Source organism: Rhinolophus sinicus, linkage group LG14 (assembly GCF_036562045.2).
Source record: "Rhinolophus sinicus isolate RSC01 linkage group LG14, ASM3656204v1, whole genome shotgun sequence".
Classification (NCBI taxonomy): Eukaryota; Metazoa; Chordata; class Mammalia; order Chiroptera; family Rhinolophidae; genus Rhinolophus; species Rhinolophus sinicus.
In genome coordinates this window covers 47,221,224-47,237,086 of record NC_133763.1, presented here as the reverse complement: position 1 = coordinate 47,237,086, position 15,863 = coordinate 47,221,224, and the positions used below count along the sequence as shown (strand labels likewise).

General features: G+C 41.2%; 1 protein-coding gene across 1 annotated transcript in view; it reads right to left on the bottom strand.

Annotated features, from left to right (window-relative positions):
• The window catches only part of CD101 (CD101 molecule), a 34,863-nt gene extending 19,444 nt beyond the window's left edge, over window positions 1-15,419 (bottom strand). Inside the window, exons 1-4 of the mRNA XM_019730611.2 lie at window positions 15,286-15,419; window positions 8,098-8,478; window positions 5,775-6,191; window positions 1,850-2,236 (exon numbers count right to left, since the gene is read on the bottom strand). Of these exons, the coding sequence (XP_019586170.2) occupies window positions 1,850-2,236; window positions 5,775-6,191; window positions 8,098-8,478; window positions 15,286-15,328 (1,228 nt within the window). The 5' untranslated portion in view covers window positions 15,329-15,419. The remainder of the gene's footprint in view (window positions 1-1,849; window positions 2,237-5,774; window positions 6,192-8,097; window positions 8,479-15,285) is intronic.
• Between the last annotated feature and the right edge of the window lie 444 nt (window positions 15,420-15,863).

Genomic DNA, 15,863 nt, shown 5'->3' with positions numbered 1-15,863 from the left:
TCCTGGAAGTACCCACTGTTCCCCAATAAAGTCCTGTTCCCCTTCCCCAATAAAATCTTTAAAAAAAAAAAAAAAAAAAAAAAAAACTTTCATAGAATAACTGCTCGTATTTCAGGTACAACGGTTTGACTTTCAAAACTGAATGCTCAACAGGCTCCTTAACAAATTGGCCAAGAACTTTTTCTGTGTCTACATATGAGGCCCAGTTTGGTCCCCAGCCTACACAAACAACTATTTTTAGCTTTGGAAGACCTCCCCCCACTGAAAGGCTTGTGATCTGTGTGCCAAGAAGCACACCTTCAGGTCCCTTTGGCACAAATTCCCATGCACCAAGTTCAAGAAAGGTCACAGATATGTTCCAGGGAAGATTGAAATGCGCAAAGCAGAGACTTAGCTCTGGGTCAGTATGCAAACTGCCTACCCAGTTTTTCTTGATTCCTAGAAAGTTAGGCCAAATGTTTACTGTGGAAACTAACACCATCGCATGCCCTGGCTTGCCACTCTAGGCCAAAGCTTCTGTGTGTTCACTCCTTCCTAGCAAATGGGGTAACGAAAAACAGCACAAAAGGGAAATGTATCTATCTTTGGAGATGCCTCCAATGAGAAATGAGTAGTTTGTTTTTGTTTTGGGGCAAGTTAATCTTTCTAGACTTTGAATTTAATACTCAGCCCAGAAAATCCCAATAAGGTCAGCCCTGCATAACCACGGTTTTGCATCTGACTAAAAATATTACCAAAAAAAGTTACAAGTTGCAGACGTGTACTATGTAGTTAGGCCTACGATGGTTGCATCTGTATTGAGCATGTGCAGACTTTTTTTTTCTTGTCATTATTCCCTAAACAATGCAGTAGAACAACAGCAAAACAATACAAATAGCAACTGTTTACATTGTATTAGGTATTATAAGTAATCTAAAGATGATTTAGAGTATATAGGAGGATACGTGCAAACGCTATGCCATTTTATATAAGGGCTTGGGGATCAGTAGATTTCGGTATCCATAGGGGGTCCTGCAACCAATACCCCGCAGATACCTACAGATGAAGGTATTAGCTGTGGATTTGTCTGTTTTCTTTCCACTCGAAAAGCACTGATTATTCATGCATGTTTAAGGTCACCCAACCTTCATAAACTAAATGAGAGCTGAGTGGCTTTTCCAGTTTCATGCCTACAGATATTCAGACCTATGTGGACAGGTTTCTTATCACATCACAGCAAAATATAGGAAACAGTCTGCCCACTATCACGTCCCTCTTCATTCCTTATTCTGAGCCATGCTTTGATGCAGAATTAAGACTTAGTATCATCCCCTGTATCAAGTTAAAATAACAGAGGATAGACAAAAGGCATCTGAAAGATGTCGGAGGCATGCAGGGGTGTAATGCGGGTGCTTATTCCCCAGGAAGGAGGCAAAGTGGAGCATTTTCTACTCACATCGCATAAACAACAACAGCAAAAAGACAGAGGGCTTCATTATTAAAGGTGTTCTCTGCTTGAAGAAAACTCAACGTATAAAAATTAGGACTAACGACAAATAACATCAAAGGTGCTAAGACAGCAAGAAGGGACTTAAGGGCAAGCTAATTGTATATCATTATTTTACATCTGAGGAAGCTGAGGTGTAGAGAAGTGGTGATGTCCGTGGTCATGACCCATTTAATGGCTTACGAATGGGACTCAGCTCTTCTGCTAGTTTGGGTGCTTTCCTTTACTTCCTCTCTAAGTGAAGTGATTGACACCTGACTCTTCAGGAGACCCCCACGTGTCCACGATGGCATCCTGCATTTATAAAGGACAGGGTCTGACAGCAGCGCAAGCGCAATCATGTCTGGTCCCGACTTCACATACCTGCTGGCTTCCTCAGGTTTACATAGCTGTCTGGTGACTGCTTTCTCTGAAGCACATGCCAGGAGCCCATCTGAGTTCTTGCCACCTCTGCCACTGCACAGCTGTAGGTTCCTTCGTCCTCTGGGCCCGCAGCGAAGATCTTGAGAGAGAAAGTCTTGGGGCTTAACTTTGAAACCTGGAGTTGTCCTTGACTTGCTCTCTCTTTGTAGTCTTTCTTCAGGACCAGAACTCCACCAGCATCAATAAAAGCCATTTCATTATCATTGAAGAACCAAAAACCCTGAAGCTGTGGGTCCCGGCCACTGCCCACTACGTGGCAAACCAGTTCTAAGGGTTTTCCTGCGATAAATGTGCTGTTCGCCCTGATGTTGATTTGGAAATCTCTCACTAGGAAACAAAAGCAAAGCAGGTATTTAGAGAGGCCTCTGCATCTATCCTTTCAGTACCAGAGACAGATGACACCCTCTGTTTACAGGGATTGAATTTCATGGGAGGATTCAATTCAGTTCTCAGGGGTAGGTAAGCCAAAGAAAGGTCTAGAACCAAAAATGCCCTTGACTATTTCTTAAATCACACAGAGAGAATAGCATCCATGTTCTCTGAATGCAATCCTATTAAGCAGGATGTATGCATAGATCTATAAAGTATACAGTAATGTATCTTTTTAAATAAAAAATATAAAATATTTTATACTATGTTGAATTACTATAAAGTGTGATTTCTTACTCTATTTTTTTGCCTGAGATCATCCACTGGAATTTTTCTAAGTTAAAAGCACATGTGATACATGACAAGCCTACAGCTAACATCATTCTTAATAGCGAAAAGCTTTTTCTCTAAGGTCAGGAGTGAGACAAGGATGACCACTCTCACCACTTCTAGTCAACATAGGACCGGAAGTCCTAGCCAGAGCGATTAGTCAGAAAAAGAAATAAAAGGCATCCACATCAGAAAAAAAAAAAAAGAAGTAAAATCATCTCTGCTTGCAGATGACATGGTCTGGTATGTAGACACCCCAAAAGACTCTACTAAAAAAAAAAAAAAAAAGAACTGTTAAAACTAATAAACAGTTTCAGTAAAACTGAAGGATACAAAATTAACATACAAAAAATTAGCTGCATTTCTATACACTAATAATAAAGTATCAGAAAAAATTAAGAAAAATCATATTTACGATAGCATCAAAAAGAAGAAAATATTTAGGAATAAATTTAACCAAGGAGGTGAACAATCTATATACTGAAAAGTATAAAACATTGAAAGAAATTGAAGAAGACACAAATAAATGGAAAGATATCCTGTGTTTATGTGTTGGAAGAATTACTATTGTTAAAATGTCCAGACCACCCAAAGCAATCTGCAGATTCAATGCAATACCTATCAAAAGTCTAATGGCATTTCTTTTTTTTTACAGAAATAGAAAAAACAACCCTAAAATTTATATGGAACCACAAAAGACCCTGAATAGCCAAAGCAATTTTGAGCAAGAACAAAGCTGGAGCTATCACACTTACTGATTTCAAAATATATTACAAACCTACAGTAATAAAAACAGTATGGTACTGACATAAAAATAGACATAGAGACGAACAGGACTGAATCCAGAGCCCAGAAATAAATCCACATATCTACGTCAATGGATTTTGGATAAGTGCCAAGAACACACAGTGGGGAAAAGACAGTCTCTTCAATAAATGGTGCTGAGAAAACTGGCGAGCCACATGCAAAGGAATGAAGTTGAATAGTTAACTCATACCACACTTCAAAAATCAACTCAAATAATAGTAAAGACTTAAATGTAAGACCTAAAACTGTAAAACTACTAGAAGGAAATACAGGGAAAAGCTCCTGGATACTAGTTTGGGCAATAATTTTTTTTCACCCCTTAAAAGCACAGAACAACAAAAGCAAAAATAGACAGGTGAGATTGCATCAAACTAAAAAGCTTCTGCACAGCAAAAGTAATAATCAACAGAATGAAGAGACAGTCTACAAAATGGGAGAAAATATTTGCAAACCATAGATCTGACAAGGGGTTACTATCCAAAATATATAAGGAACTCACACAACTCAATAGCAAAAAAACAAATTACTTGATTTAAAAAAATGGGCAAAAAACCTGAATTGACATTCCCTAAAAGAAGACATACAAATGGCCAACAAGTATCTGAAAAGATGCTCCACGTCACTAATCATCAGGAAAATGCAAATTAAAACCATGAGATATTACATTCTTACATCTATTAGAAATGAATGCTATTGCTAAAAAGACAAATAGAACAAGTGTTGGCGAGGATGTGGAGAAAAGGGAACGCTTGTGCACTTAGTGGGAAGGTAAATTGTTGCAGCCACTATGGAAAACAGTATGGAGGTTTCTCAAAAATTAAAAACAGAACTACCACATAATCCAGCAATTCCACTTCTAGGTACATACCCAAAGGAAACGATATCAGTATCTCAAAGAGCTATTTGCATTCCCACATTCACAATTCATAATAGCCAAGATATGGAAACAACCTAAGTGTCTATAGATGGATAAACAGATAAAGAAAACATGATATATATATATATATATATATATATATATATATATATATATATATACACACACACACATATATATATATTTTTTTTCAATAGAATATTATTTAGCCATGAGAAAACAGGAAATCCTGCCATTTAAAAAAAAAAAAAAGTGGATCAACCTGGAGGACATTATGCTAAGTGAAATAAGCCAGACACAGAAAGACAAATGCTGTAGGATCTCACTTATATGTGGAATCTAAAAATGTTGACCTCAGCGAAGCAGAGAGTAGAATGATGGTTGCCAGGGGTTGGGGAGAGTGGGGAAACGGGGAGCCGTTGATCATGGCGTACAAACTGTTAGTTATGCAGGATGAATAAGTTCTGGAGATCTAATGTACAGCACGGTGACTGCAGTTGATAAGACTGTCGTATGCTTGAAATTTGCTGAAAGAGTAGATCTTGAGTGTTCTCACCAGACACGCACACACACACAAGGTAACTATGTGAGGTGAGGGATGTGTTCATTAGTTTGATCGTGGGAATCATTTCACAATGCATATGTATATCAAAACAGCATGTGGTACACCTTAAATATATACAATTTTTATTTGTCAAATAAATAAATAAAAATTAAGACTGTTTTCCATTGAAAAAAATTGAGAGGAAAAAAAGCACATGTGATGTGTCCCCATGAAACTCACTGAGTGTGACTTGGACACTGAAGGCCAACACGACAATTTTTAATGGAATAGATAACACACCTCCTTAAAAAAAAGAGAAAATTTCACTGAGCCACCCCTGGATCGGTGCCATTAGCATGCATATATGTGGTGTTAGCGACCTCTTCTTATTGGACCAACGCCTATATAGAGAGACCAGGAATGACAGCTGAGGCTTTCTGTTCACTCTGATGAAATGCCAATGGACCACGAAGCGTGACACCATTCCAAGTTGAAAAAGGGACCAGGTGGAAGGAAATCCCACCACTCAGACAAGACTTTTACACAGGAAACTGCAGCTACTCTGAGGCCCAGGTATCTGCGGTGACACACCTGTCCCAGCCCCACCTCTCAGCAGCTGGGCGACCTTAGGCAGAGCATTTAGGATGTCTGAGGCTCAGGTTCCTTGCAGAGCCTGGCGAAAGTGGTAGCAAAACTATTTCCATGCATGGCTTGTGGCATCCATCTAACCATTCAACAAGTCTTATCCCATACAAAGCTTCCTGTGGACAGCGCCCAAATGGAAGGTCTTCCTTTATGCTTCCCCAAAATAAAATTCCCCTAAGTTTTCTGAATGATTTTTTTTTTTTAAAGATTCAACAAAAGGTTAGGAAAACAAAAAGTGATCCCATACATACCCACGACCAGCATACTAATGAATTTCCTGAGAAGATAATTACCTGCTGGCTGGATCCACAGAGTTGTTTGCTCTGTCTGCTTTTTCGCGATGCAAGTCCAGCTTTCATCTGGATCCTGAATCCATTCCTTGGCCTCACAGAACAGCTGGCCTTGATCTGAGGGCTGCAGGTGCCCGATGGACAGCCTGAAGGCAGTGGCCCCCAGCTTATCCAGCCGCACGTCACCAGCCGCGACCCTCTCTGTATACGCGAGCCCAGGAATCAACATAAAATCTTTGGAGAGGGAAATAATCTCCATGGCTTGACTTCTTTTTCCATCCCGCATCAGGTACCAGGTGACAGACAGGTGGGTATGTTGAGCTGTGGCTTTGGCGACTTCACAGGTAAGTTCTAATGGGTCACCTTCATCCTTACTGAGAGTCTGGGGACTCATGGTGGCAGAGAGGGTATCTGGAATGACTGGAAGCAAAGGAATGATGATAATCGACTGGCCCCGTACCTGTCAGACTTGCCTCCTTAGATAAAGATGGCACCCTGACCCACCATCTGTAAAGCACACACTTTGAGTTGCTTTTTCACTAGTTGTATGCTTTCCTAGCCATATGCTTTCCCTATTGGCAACGGGAACCTTGCATCTATGTAAACACAGTTTATGCAACTTGGCAAAGCTAATGGCTCACTGATGTAGCGACCCTGACTTTACATTTTTAGCATCGACTGTAACCAATTTAGGTACTCAGACACAGAGTATTTAAAGGGGAAACGCACTGGGCACCAGAAGACCTAGATTCTGATCCTAAATCTGTCCCTATTTGACTACATGAACTGGAGCAAGTCACTTCCCTTCCCGGGGCCTTAACCTGCTCCTTTATAAAACAGAGTTCTATATCTCTGAGACTATTTCTGTTTAGTTTGCTCATTTATTCTGTTTTCAGAGATGTAGAGAAAAAACTGAGGGTTGCTAGATGGGATGGGGTGGGGATGAGGGAGAAGGTGAGGGGATTAGACAGCACAAATTGGTAACCACAATATTACCAAGGGGATGTGAAAGCCAGTTTGGGGAATATAATCCATAATGTTGTAAAGATTTTGCAGGGTGTCAGATGGGCACTTGTCTTATTAGGGAGACCACTTCGTGGACCATGTAGATGCCTGACCACTGCACTATACACCTGAAACTGAAGCTGAATAATGCTGAATGTCAACTATAATTTAATATATATATATAGTCATGGGATGTAGAGTACAGTATAGGGAATAGAGTCAGTGGAATTGTAACAGCTGTATACATGTCAGAGGGGTAGATTGGGGGAGGGGCTTATCACTTTTTGAGGGGTGTAAATGTCTAACTAGTACATTGTTTTGTATACCTGAAACTAATAAAAATAATAATAAAGTAAATAAATAAAATAACAATAAAAAAAACAGAGCTCTGAAATAATCTGTTATAATCTATCCTTCAGAGCCAAATGCAACCCTTACCAAATTTATGATAACCACCACCCTATTACCCTACCATTCTCTCCTTCCTCAAAAGAAATCACACAGCCTAAGCTTACGTGAAAGCGACAGTTAGATTTAACCAATGAATACTTATTGAGCATCCAGTCATGGCTAGTTACTGTGCAAGGGGCTGAGATAAACATTCTCTTCTCACGGAGCTCCGGGTAAGGTAGGAGAGAGCCAGAGAAGTAGCCAATTACCACGTACACTGAGTGAGTGCTAAGAAGAGTGGTGTGAGCGGAGCTTCAAGGGGAAACAAAGAGGGAAATACTTGCCTGAGATAGTCCGGACCGGTTTCACAGTGTAGGTAATATCTAAACCGGGTTCTGAAGTATATGTAGGAGTTTGCTAAGCTGAAAAGGGGGTGATAAGATATTCTAGGCAAAGGGACAAAATGGTCATTGCAAGAACGATGACTCTCTCCTTTTGGGTAAATACGCTAGAGAATGGTAGTTTGAAAATAAGCATTTCTAAGTGAATGACTTACCATCTATGATTTTAATACCTGCTCTCTTAGCGAATTAATGTTCTGCCTCCAAGAGGAGACATTACATGGGGAGACCGCTCTAGGCTTTGTCTGATGCTGCTGCTATTATCAACCTTTGGATAGCTGTGGGCAAGGCCTTGGGAAGACCACGTGCTAGCTCAGTCCTCAGGGCAAAGATGACTGGGAAAATGAACGGAGAGTTTTAGAGAACATGGGACACCTATTTGCGACAAATCTCCAAAATGCCCAGACGGGTAGGGGGCTCTTTTGTCAAAGCAAACAGCACAACATAAACCATGTCAGAATGTAAAGCATTGTGATTGATAGAGACTCTGGCGTCTTAGGCTGGCTAGCTGAGGAGGGTAGACAACTTACCGGTTAGATGAGTCTTTGCACTGTAACTCCCATAGTATTTTCCATCAGTGTTTGGTGTGTCACACTCATACTCGCCAGAATCCTCCATCTGGAGCTTGGAGATGTGCAAGAAGACGGAGTTGCCCTGGACCCTCTGGATGTCGATTTCCCTATTTCGTACCCGCTGTGCATACACTGCGTAAGTGAAGGTGGCATCCTTCGTGCTAATGATCTGGACATTTTGGGTCGGGGCTGTCGCTAGCTCCACAGACCACTGAAAATGCTGCTCGGAAGGCCCCTTGTGGCCAGTTACATTGCAGCCGATGCTGATGGGGTAGCCTTCTGCTCTAACAAGCGGTCCTTTCTGAACTGTTACTTCTCTCTGGCCAAAGCTGAGCTTAGCTTGCAAGCAGGAGAAAGAAAGGGGAATAAAAATAGATTAGTGCTCCGGTTCCCAGGGTGCTGCCTTATGTAGCTCCCTGTATCACAATTCTAGTAAATTGGATCGCAGGTTATTAGCTATCACCAACTCACACGTGCAACACCTCTTCAGGCTGAGGAGCAGTGGAATGGCTTGATGAGTTAATTGTTCTTTTATAACTTCCATCGTAATCTCTAGTCCCTTAAAAAACAGGTTTTTTTTAAGGAATACGGCCCTTACCAAACAACCTATCTGCTTATTGAAGTGCACTTCTTTTAAAGTAAATACAATATATGATAATTCACCTTTATGCTATTTCTATTGGAAAATTCAGCATCTACTTCCTCAAGCCTCAAATTCCTGGGTGCCTGTTCTCACAAGAGTGACTGCTAGAGAGGCCAGTCTCCAGCACTGCCCACAGGGCTGTGCTTTTTTCTTGCTGATCGATTGTAACTATTTGTAGCTCCTGACCAGGTCTGATGTACCACTAGCTAAAATTAGCACCTGGAGAGACAGTAGCACTTCCTTTCTATACTGTGGAGGTTTGTTAGTTTTGTGACTTTTTTTTTTTAAGGAGGTCGCTGCTCACAGTGGCCCATGGCGGGGATTGAACCGGCAACCTTGGCGATTACATTAGCATGCAATTTTTTTTTTTTTTTAAAGAGCTACTACAGCTTTATTGAAGTTTCATAAAGATGGCTGCCAAGTCCAGTAGGATCTGGAATCAGAATTTACTTGAGTTCCTCTCTTACCGCAGATTTTCAGTCGACCACTATAGGATGTCTCCTGTTGGGACCAATCTCAGGTATTAGATTTAAAGGAGAAAACATTATTAAAGAGCAACATTTCCTCTAACATACACATTTGCAAGCGTTCTTCAGAAATTAAAATGTATGTGCTTGGGTTAACATTAAAGGCTACTTTATTTCGTGTCACAGAGAGAACAAACGACAGAGATGCCACCAGGGTGAGCTAGATCTTTCATGGGAAACCAAGGGCCCAGTGGAAGGGGACGATGGGGTGGAAAGACATCAGAAGCGTCCCCCAGGGAGCGGGTGCTACTGTGAAGGAATGAACAGAATGAGGTTCAGGAGAAGATATGAAAGACAGAGCATCTGCTAAGTTTTATGACTCTACAGGACAAATAGCAAGGGAGACGGGAATGAAAAAAACAGTCACAGAAAAGGAAAATGACATCACAGAGACCAGGATAAGTCTGAGTACAGGAAATTTTGGAATACAAACAACTGTGATAGAAAGGGGCCTACAAAAAAGTGGGCAGGAGCGGTAAGTAGTTATCTGAGACAGTCAACTAAAAATTGCACGTGTGTGCTCAGTGCAAAACTGAAAAACAAACAGCCAACCAACCACACACACTTCCAGTAATAATTTAAAATGTGCTAATGCATTCATAAATCCCAATTAAGATGATATATTTGAATTATATCTAGGAATAGACGTTAGACCATCTGAGAAAAATTTAAATTATTACTTACCAAAATATTATACTACAGAGGCTATTTAAAACATTTTCAGCAATGCCAGTCTTAGGCATGTATCTTTGAGAAATGTGTGTACTGTACACTAGGTTACACGTAAAAGAATATCCATAGCTGTACTGTTCATTACAGCCTCCAAACCAGAGACCATCCATATGTCCATCAACAGAAGAACAGAGAAACTCTGGTACCCTCAGAAAACGGAATATACAGAAATGAAAGTGGAGGAAATAGAATGAGTTGCAAAAATATGGATGATCGTGTTTAATAAAAAATGTAAAATACTTTTGAATCTTTTTGACTGTATATAGGAGTTTTCTCTTTGTAAAGTTTTAAAACAGGCAACCCTACACTGAATTGTTTAGTGACGCAAACATAAGGGGTACAAACATTTTGTTTAAAAAAGAAAAGCTAGGAAGTGTTATCACAACAGTCAGAAAAGGGATTGTGGCGGGGAGGGTTGTGATTGGTGTGGGGCATATGGCAGGACGGATGGGTGGTTCCAGGCTTCTCACAATTTCCTACTTCTCGACGTGGGTCGTGATTACATGGTTTGTACTTTTTACTTATTTGTTAAATTGTACATTTATATTTTATTAACTGTTCTTGTGTGTTATATTTCACAATAAAAATGTCTTTTAAAATGTGGTTTCTGAGGTATCACTAACCTGTTTATATCAGGGCGTGTTTCCAAATGTTGTTTTTGGTAGTTACACCACACGTCTTCAACATTTTCCATGACTTTTCGGAGAGGTAGGTACCACATTTGAAATGTTTTACGGTGAAAACTAGCACTTCGTTTTTCTACTGCTTTTTTTTTTTTTTTTTTTTTGCCAGTTCAATAAATATTTATTCAAACACTTACAGTATTTCTGATGCTTCAACAACCAAGATGTGAAGATGAGCTTGGGATAATCTCTGACTTCTATATTTTATTTTTCAGTCATGTAGGGTGATAGGCCTCACCGAGAGATGTGATAGAAGTGCTCTGAGAAATTTGAAGGAAGCAGCGATGACATATTTTGGGGAGGAAAAGAGGTCAGGTTTATGAAAGAGATAGTATTAGAAATGAACTGTGGAGAATTGGAAAAATTATGACAATTTAAGGGGGGAGACAGGGGCTTCTAGGTGAGGAGACTTCGTGACAAAGAATGTAAGATCAAGAACCCAAAGACTTGTTCAGGAAACAGGGAGTAATCAGTTAGATTAGGGAAGCGTTAATAGAAGGGTGTAAGATTGCATAGGAAATCCAGAGAATGAAAGCCTTGACTATCATGATTAAATGTTTGAACTTGATTAATTAGGCAATGGGGAATCTACTGAAAATGTTTGAAAGCTCTTAGGAAAATTAACCCGACAACTGTGTGTAGGATGATGAAAATTAGAAACAGACATCAGGTAATTGGAGTAACCCAGGAGAGAAGGGATGAGGCAATAGGAATGGAAAGAAAGGGACTACAATTGAAGAGCCACGGAGGTGATAAAATGTATAGTTTTTCAGTGTCTTGGAGGTTTGGAGGTACAGGGGTGCATGGAGGCAGGGAAAGCAGGAAGAAATCAAAGATGCTTCCCAGGTTTTATGAGGGTGACTGGGAGAATAATGGTACTAGTAGCAGAAATAAAGATATCGGGGAGAGTTACGGTTGTGTGTTCAAGGATGAGAAAGCAGAGAATGCATTTATTTTCGCAGTACTAAATCTGAGTATCATGCAACACACAGGAAGGATATCTAGCCAAGTATTTAAATGTATATACTTGTGCTTTAAAGTCACCAGCCCTTTGAAAATACGTATAATCTCATCCCTTCAAGAACTCTGTGCTATTTCCATAATTAGCAATGTCAAAACTTGGAAATGGTTGAGCCAGACTTGAACTTGGATTTGCAAATGCCAAATCTCGGGCTGTCTCCATGGTTTCTCATGGCTTGTTTGTAACTAGGGAGAGTTCTGGCCTATGGATGCTGATTAAGTCAGTTACATATAAGTACGGAGAAGTGTTAGGGAAATAAGGATAGGGCTGAAGAGAGACTACGAGAAAACCTCTCTATTTTGGGAACTGGGCGAAGAACAAAACCTACTGAAGGAAGAGTCAGGGAGGTGAGAAGAGGGCAGCCAGGATACAGTGACTTGGAAACCAAAGGAAGCAAAATGTTCCGACGAGAAAGGGCTTGTCAGCACTGAGAAATGCTGCTGAGACATGGAAGATTCTAAAGGCCGGGGGAAGTCCTTTCAGTTTGACGACAGGGAAATCTGCGGAGATCCTTGTAAAAGAGATTCTGATCAAGCAGAAGCAGCAGATTTCAAGGGTCAGAACCACTTCAAGTTTCACGTAGAAGGGAAAGAGAAGAATAAGAGAGCAGCTGGCAAGACTTGCTGGGAAGAGAGAAGCAGCGAGGGTCTGGGGGTGGGGGGTGGGGTGGCGGCATAGGTGCCAGGCTCGTTTACGGGCAGAGCAGCAGTTGAGGGCAGAGATGGATGAAGCCAGAGAGAGGAGGATGAACGGAGTAAGATCTTCGTAGAACCATGAGGTCAAGGACATGATTGGGATGGCCCGGCTTCTCAGAAAAGCGGAAGAAATAGTGCAGAAGTTTTGAAGGTATTTTTGAGGTGGAATGACTGACAGAGGTCAATTCACAGGGCTCTGCATTGGGGTCATACGCGGAAGCGTCTTATTATAAGTATATTCTCCGTGGGATATGTTGTTCATATCTCTCCTCCTCCCAGAGAGTGAAGTACCTTGGAAGACTATCCCATTGCTTTCCCCTCTAACGCACAGAGGGTTATATACCTTTGCACCACAGCTCAACGTCTTATTGGCGGATGGGCACACAGCTCAGCACTAATACTACACTGGAGTCACCCATTGGAAACACGAAGAATTCCCTAATGCATTGACTTATTTTCAGAACTATCCCTGGGATTGCCAAATGTGCCATTTCAATATTACCTGAATGGAAGCTATTGGGCGTCACCATATAAAAAGATCCCTAAAAAAGAGCAACTTCGAATGATTCCATCTTATACAAAACCTATCTGGAGAATATCTCATACAAGTAACTTTTTCTCTTTACACATGCAAAGAGCCTTTATGTTCGGAGACTGAGACAGCTTCCATCCATAATTGAGTCTAATTTTTTTTTTTTCATGAACATGGGCTCAGTTAGACAAACAAAGCCCCTCCCCGGGACACTCCCATGTAATGGCCTTTATTTGTAGGATGCTCATGAGGGTAAGCAGTGACAGATCAGGCAGGCAAAACTAAGGGCGAAATGCAAGAGCTCATTTACTCGTGACAATAATCTCATCTAGCACCAAATTCTAACAGGATGACTCAGTCCTTACAATTATTTAAAAAAAAAAATACATTAGGACAAAGTATATATTTGCTAAACAATGCAATGGATCAATTGATAGCTAATTTGTTTCTTTTGTTTCCCCCTCAAAATTTATGATGACAACTAGCAAAGTGTTTTCAAGTTCCTTCTTGATTTATGGGTTCTTCACATAAAATCTGGTTCTACACAAAATTAGTGCTGAGGACGAGTCAGAATTTAGAAGAAGAAAATTTATAACCCAGTTTGGGTTATTGTTTAAATGGGTTAAGGAAAAGCTTCTAGCTTCCCCTTTTTGAGACTGGTTACTACTTTTTCTTCCCCCAGGCCTTCCAGCCTGCTTGAGAGAGAGAGAGAGAGAGAGAGAGAGAGAGAGAGAGAGAGAGAGAGAGAGAGAGAGAATTTGCAATTGCCTGACTTCCCAATATAAATCTATTTATTCCCAATATAAATAGATTTATATTGGGATATAATTCCCAATTATATCCCAATATAAATCCATTTTCCCCTTATACACAAGCGAAACACACACTCCAAATACACTAAGCAGTTTGAGAATCCCACTTAAGAATCCCACTCAGGACAAAAAGGAACACACGAGCCAGCAGTCCCCAAAAGATGCCATTCGCCCACCTGGCCATCAGCACCTGGCAGGCCAGTCTAGCGGCCCTGATCACCCAGGAGCTGGTCCTACTAATTTCCCTGTAGGCCACCTCAGGCCCCAGATCTGATCCTTACTTCGCACTATCCAATGTCTCTTGAGACACGAGCCCACTTCAACTCAGGCCAGTGTTTATTAAGCATCGCTTTGGCTGAATGCTCCATCCTTTTCATGCTTTACCCAGAGCCCTGGTCACACGAATTAAGTTCTAGTTCCTCTACCACCCCAGCCATTCAAGTCCCTGTGCTAACTCAGTCCAGTGTCTCTAAAGAAGTTCTTAACTTGGGTCTCCTTATGGGATTGAAGGGTCCGTAAACGTGGGTGGGGAAAAAAAAGAAACCCTACGGCATTATTTGCGCTAATCTTAATGGAAACTTCCTTCAGTCATGAATGTAGACAACAAACTGTAGATAATCTTCTTTTCACATCACACTAGAGTTGTGGCAGATATCTCGAAACGTTCGTACGCATCACTCTTTGAAGTCTGGTGGTTCATAGACCACCTCTAAATCTTGTTATACAATGTGTAAAGAAGCAAATAAATGACGTCACAATTTAAACATGTGCTGATAACTGCATTTCAATATGATGGATTTCCCCTGTAATCCTACGCATTTTGTTTTCTGCATTTAAGAAATGAGTCTGAGGTGTGGTCCATAGGCTTCACTGGACGCTAAAGGAACCCACAGTCCACAAAAGTACCTGCTACCCGCTCTATCTGCTGTATTTCATTCCGTGCCCCGTTCACCTGTTCTCCCATTCACCTCTAAATTTCCCTTTCCTCTACTTGGTTCCAGCACGTGTCAATGCCCGTGGGCCAGCTAAGTCTCTCCAATGCCCTTCAGCAGAGCCACGTGGATCTCCCTGCCCCTTCCTCAGTCCCTGAGTAATCAATCCCTACTTCAGCTCACAGGGGAGGTCTAGAACCTTCTTTTAGCTTAGCCTAAAAACGATGAGGTACTCTGATGACCTTTCTTTCCATCCAACCACATCCCCAAGGCACCCTTCTTTAGTCAAGCTCTCACATCAGGTAAACCTTAAGATCGCCTCTCAGCCTGGAGAGCTAAGCCTCTCACTACCTCCAGGGACAGGCCATCCCTGGAAGACATGGTGAAGGCAGGGCCAGCCAAGCTGGCAGGTCTGGCAACACAGATAAAAGTCAAAACTAATCACCAACCCAGCGATGTGTGGCACTGTTTTTCCTATAGAGACCAAATGGTCCCGTTCCATCATCCAACAGCCTCGTTAGTGGCGGGGTCCCTGTGACAAGAGAAACACGTGGAATTCCGACACTTACTCAGAAAGAGAAAGAAAGATGCCACAGGTGGGATGCGTGCCATTTGGACCAGTAGAGACCTTTCCTGGTGCTGTCACTGAAGGTGCTCAGACGCCGAGTGACAAACGCTGTGCTCTCACTACAAGGGTAAAGAGGAAGTGGTGTGGTTTTCAGCCCACGGACAAACAGATGGCTTGCAACAAGCAAAACGGGTTGCATTGTGGTTTTCTGCTAATCAAACTTGGACATGAAAAGTTTCCTTTTCTTCATGGGTACATATATGCTTATACAGATAAAAATAAGAAAATATAGGCCTCATCTTGGCTACATACACATCATCAGTAGATAATCATGATAAAATTTAAGTTAACTAAATAAAAAAATTAGCTGTTACTTCTCCTCCCATCTTGGGAGAGGAAAGACCTGAGAAATTAGAAAAGAACGCCCGGAAAACATAAACCTGGGGAGACATGAGGTGACGGTGAGGATGGCAGACTCTAGAGTCAGGCTGCCTGGATTTGCACACACATTCTACTTTGAATAGCTATGTGCTCTTAGAAAAGTTAACTAACCTTTTCTAACCCTCATCTATAAAATGG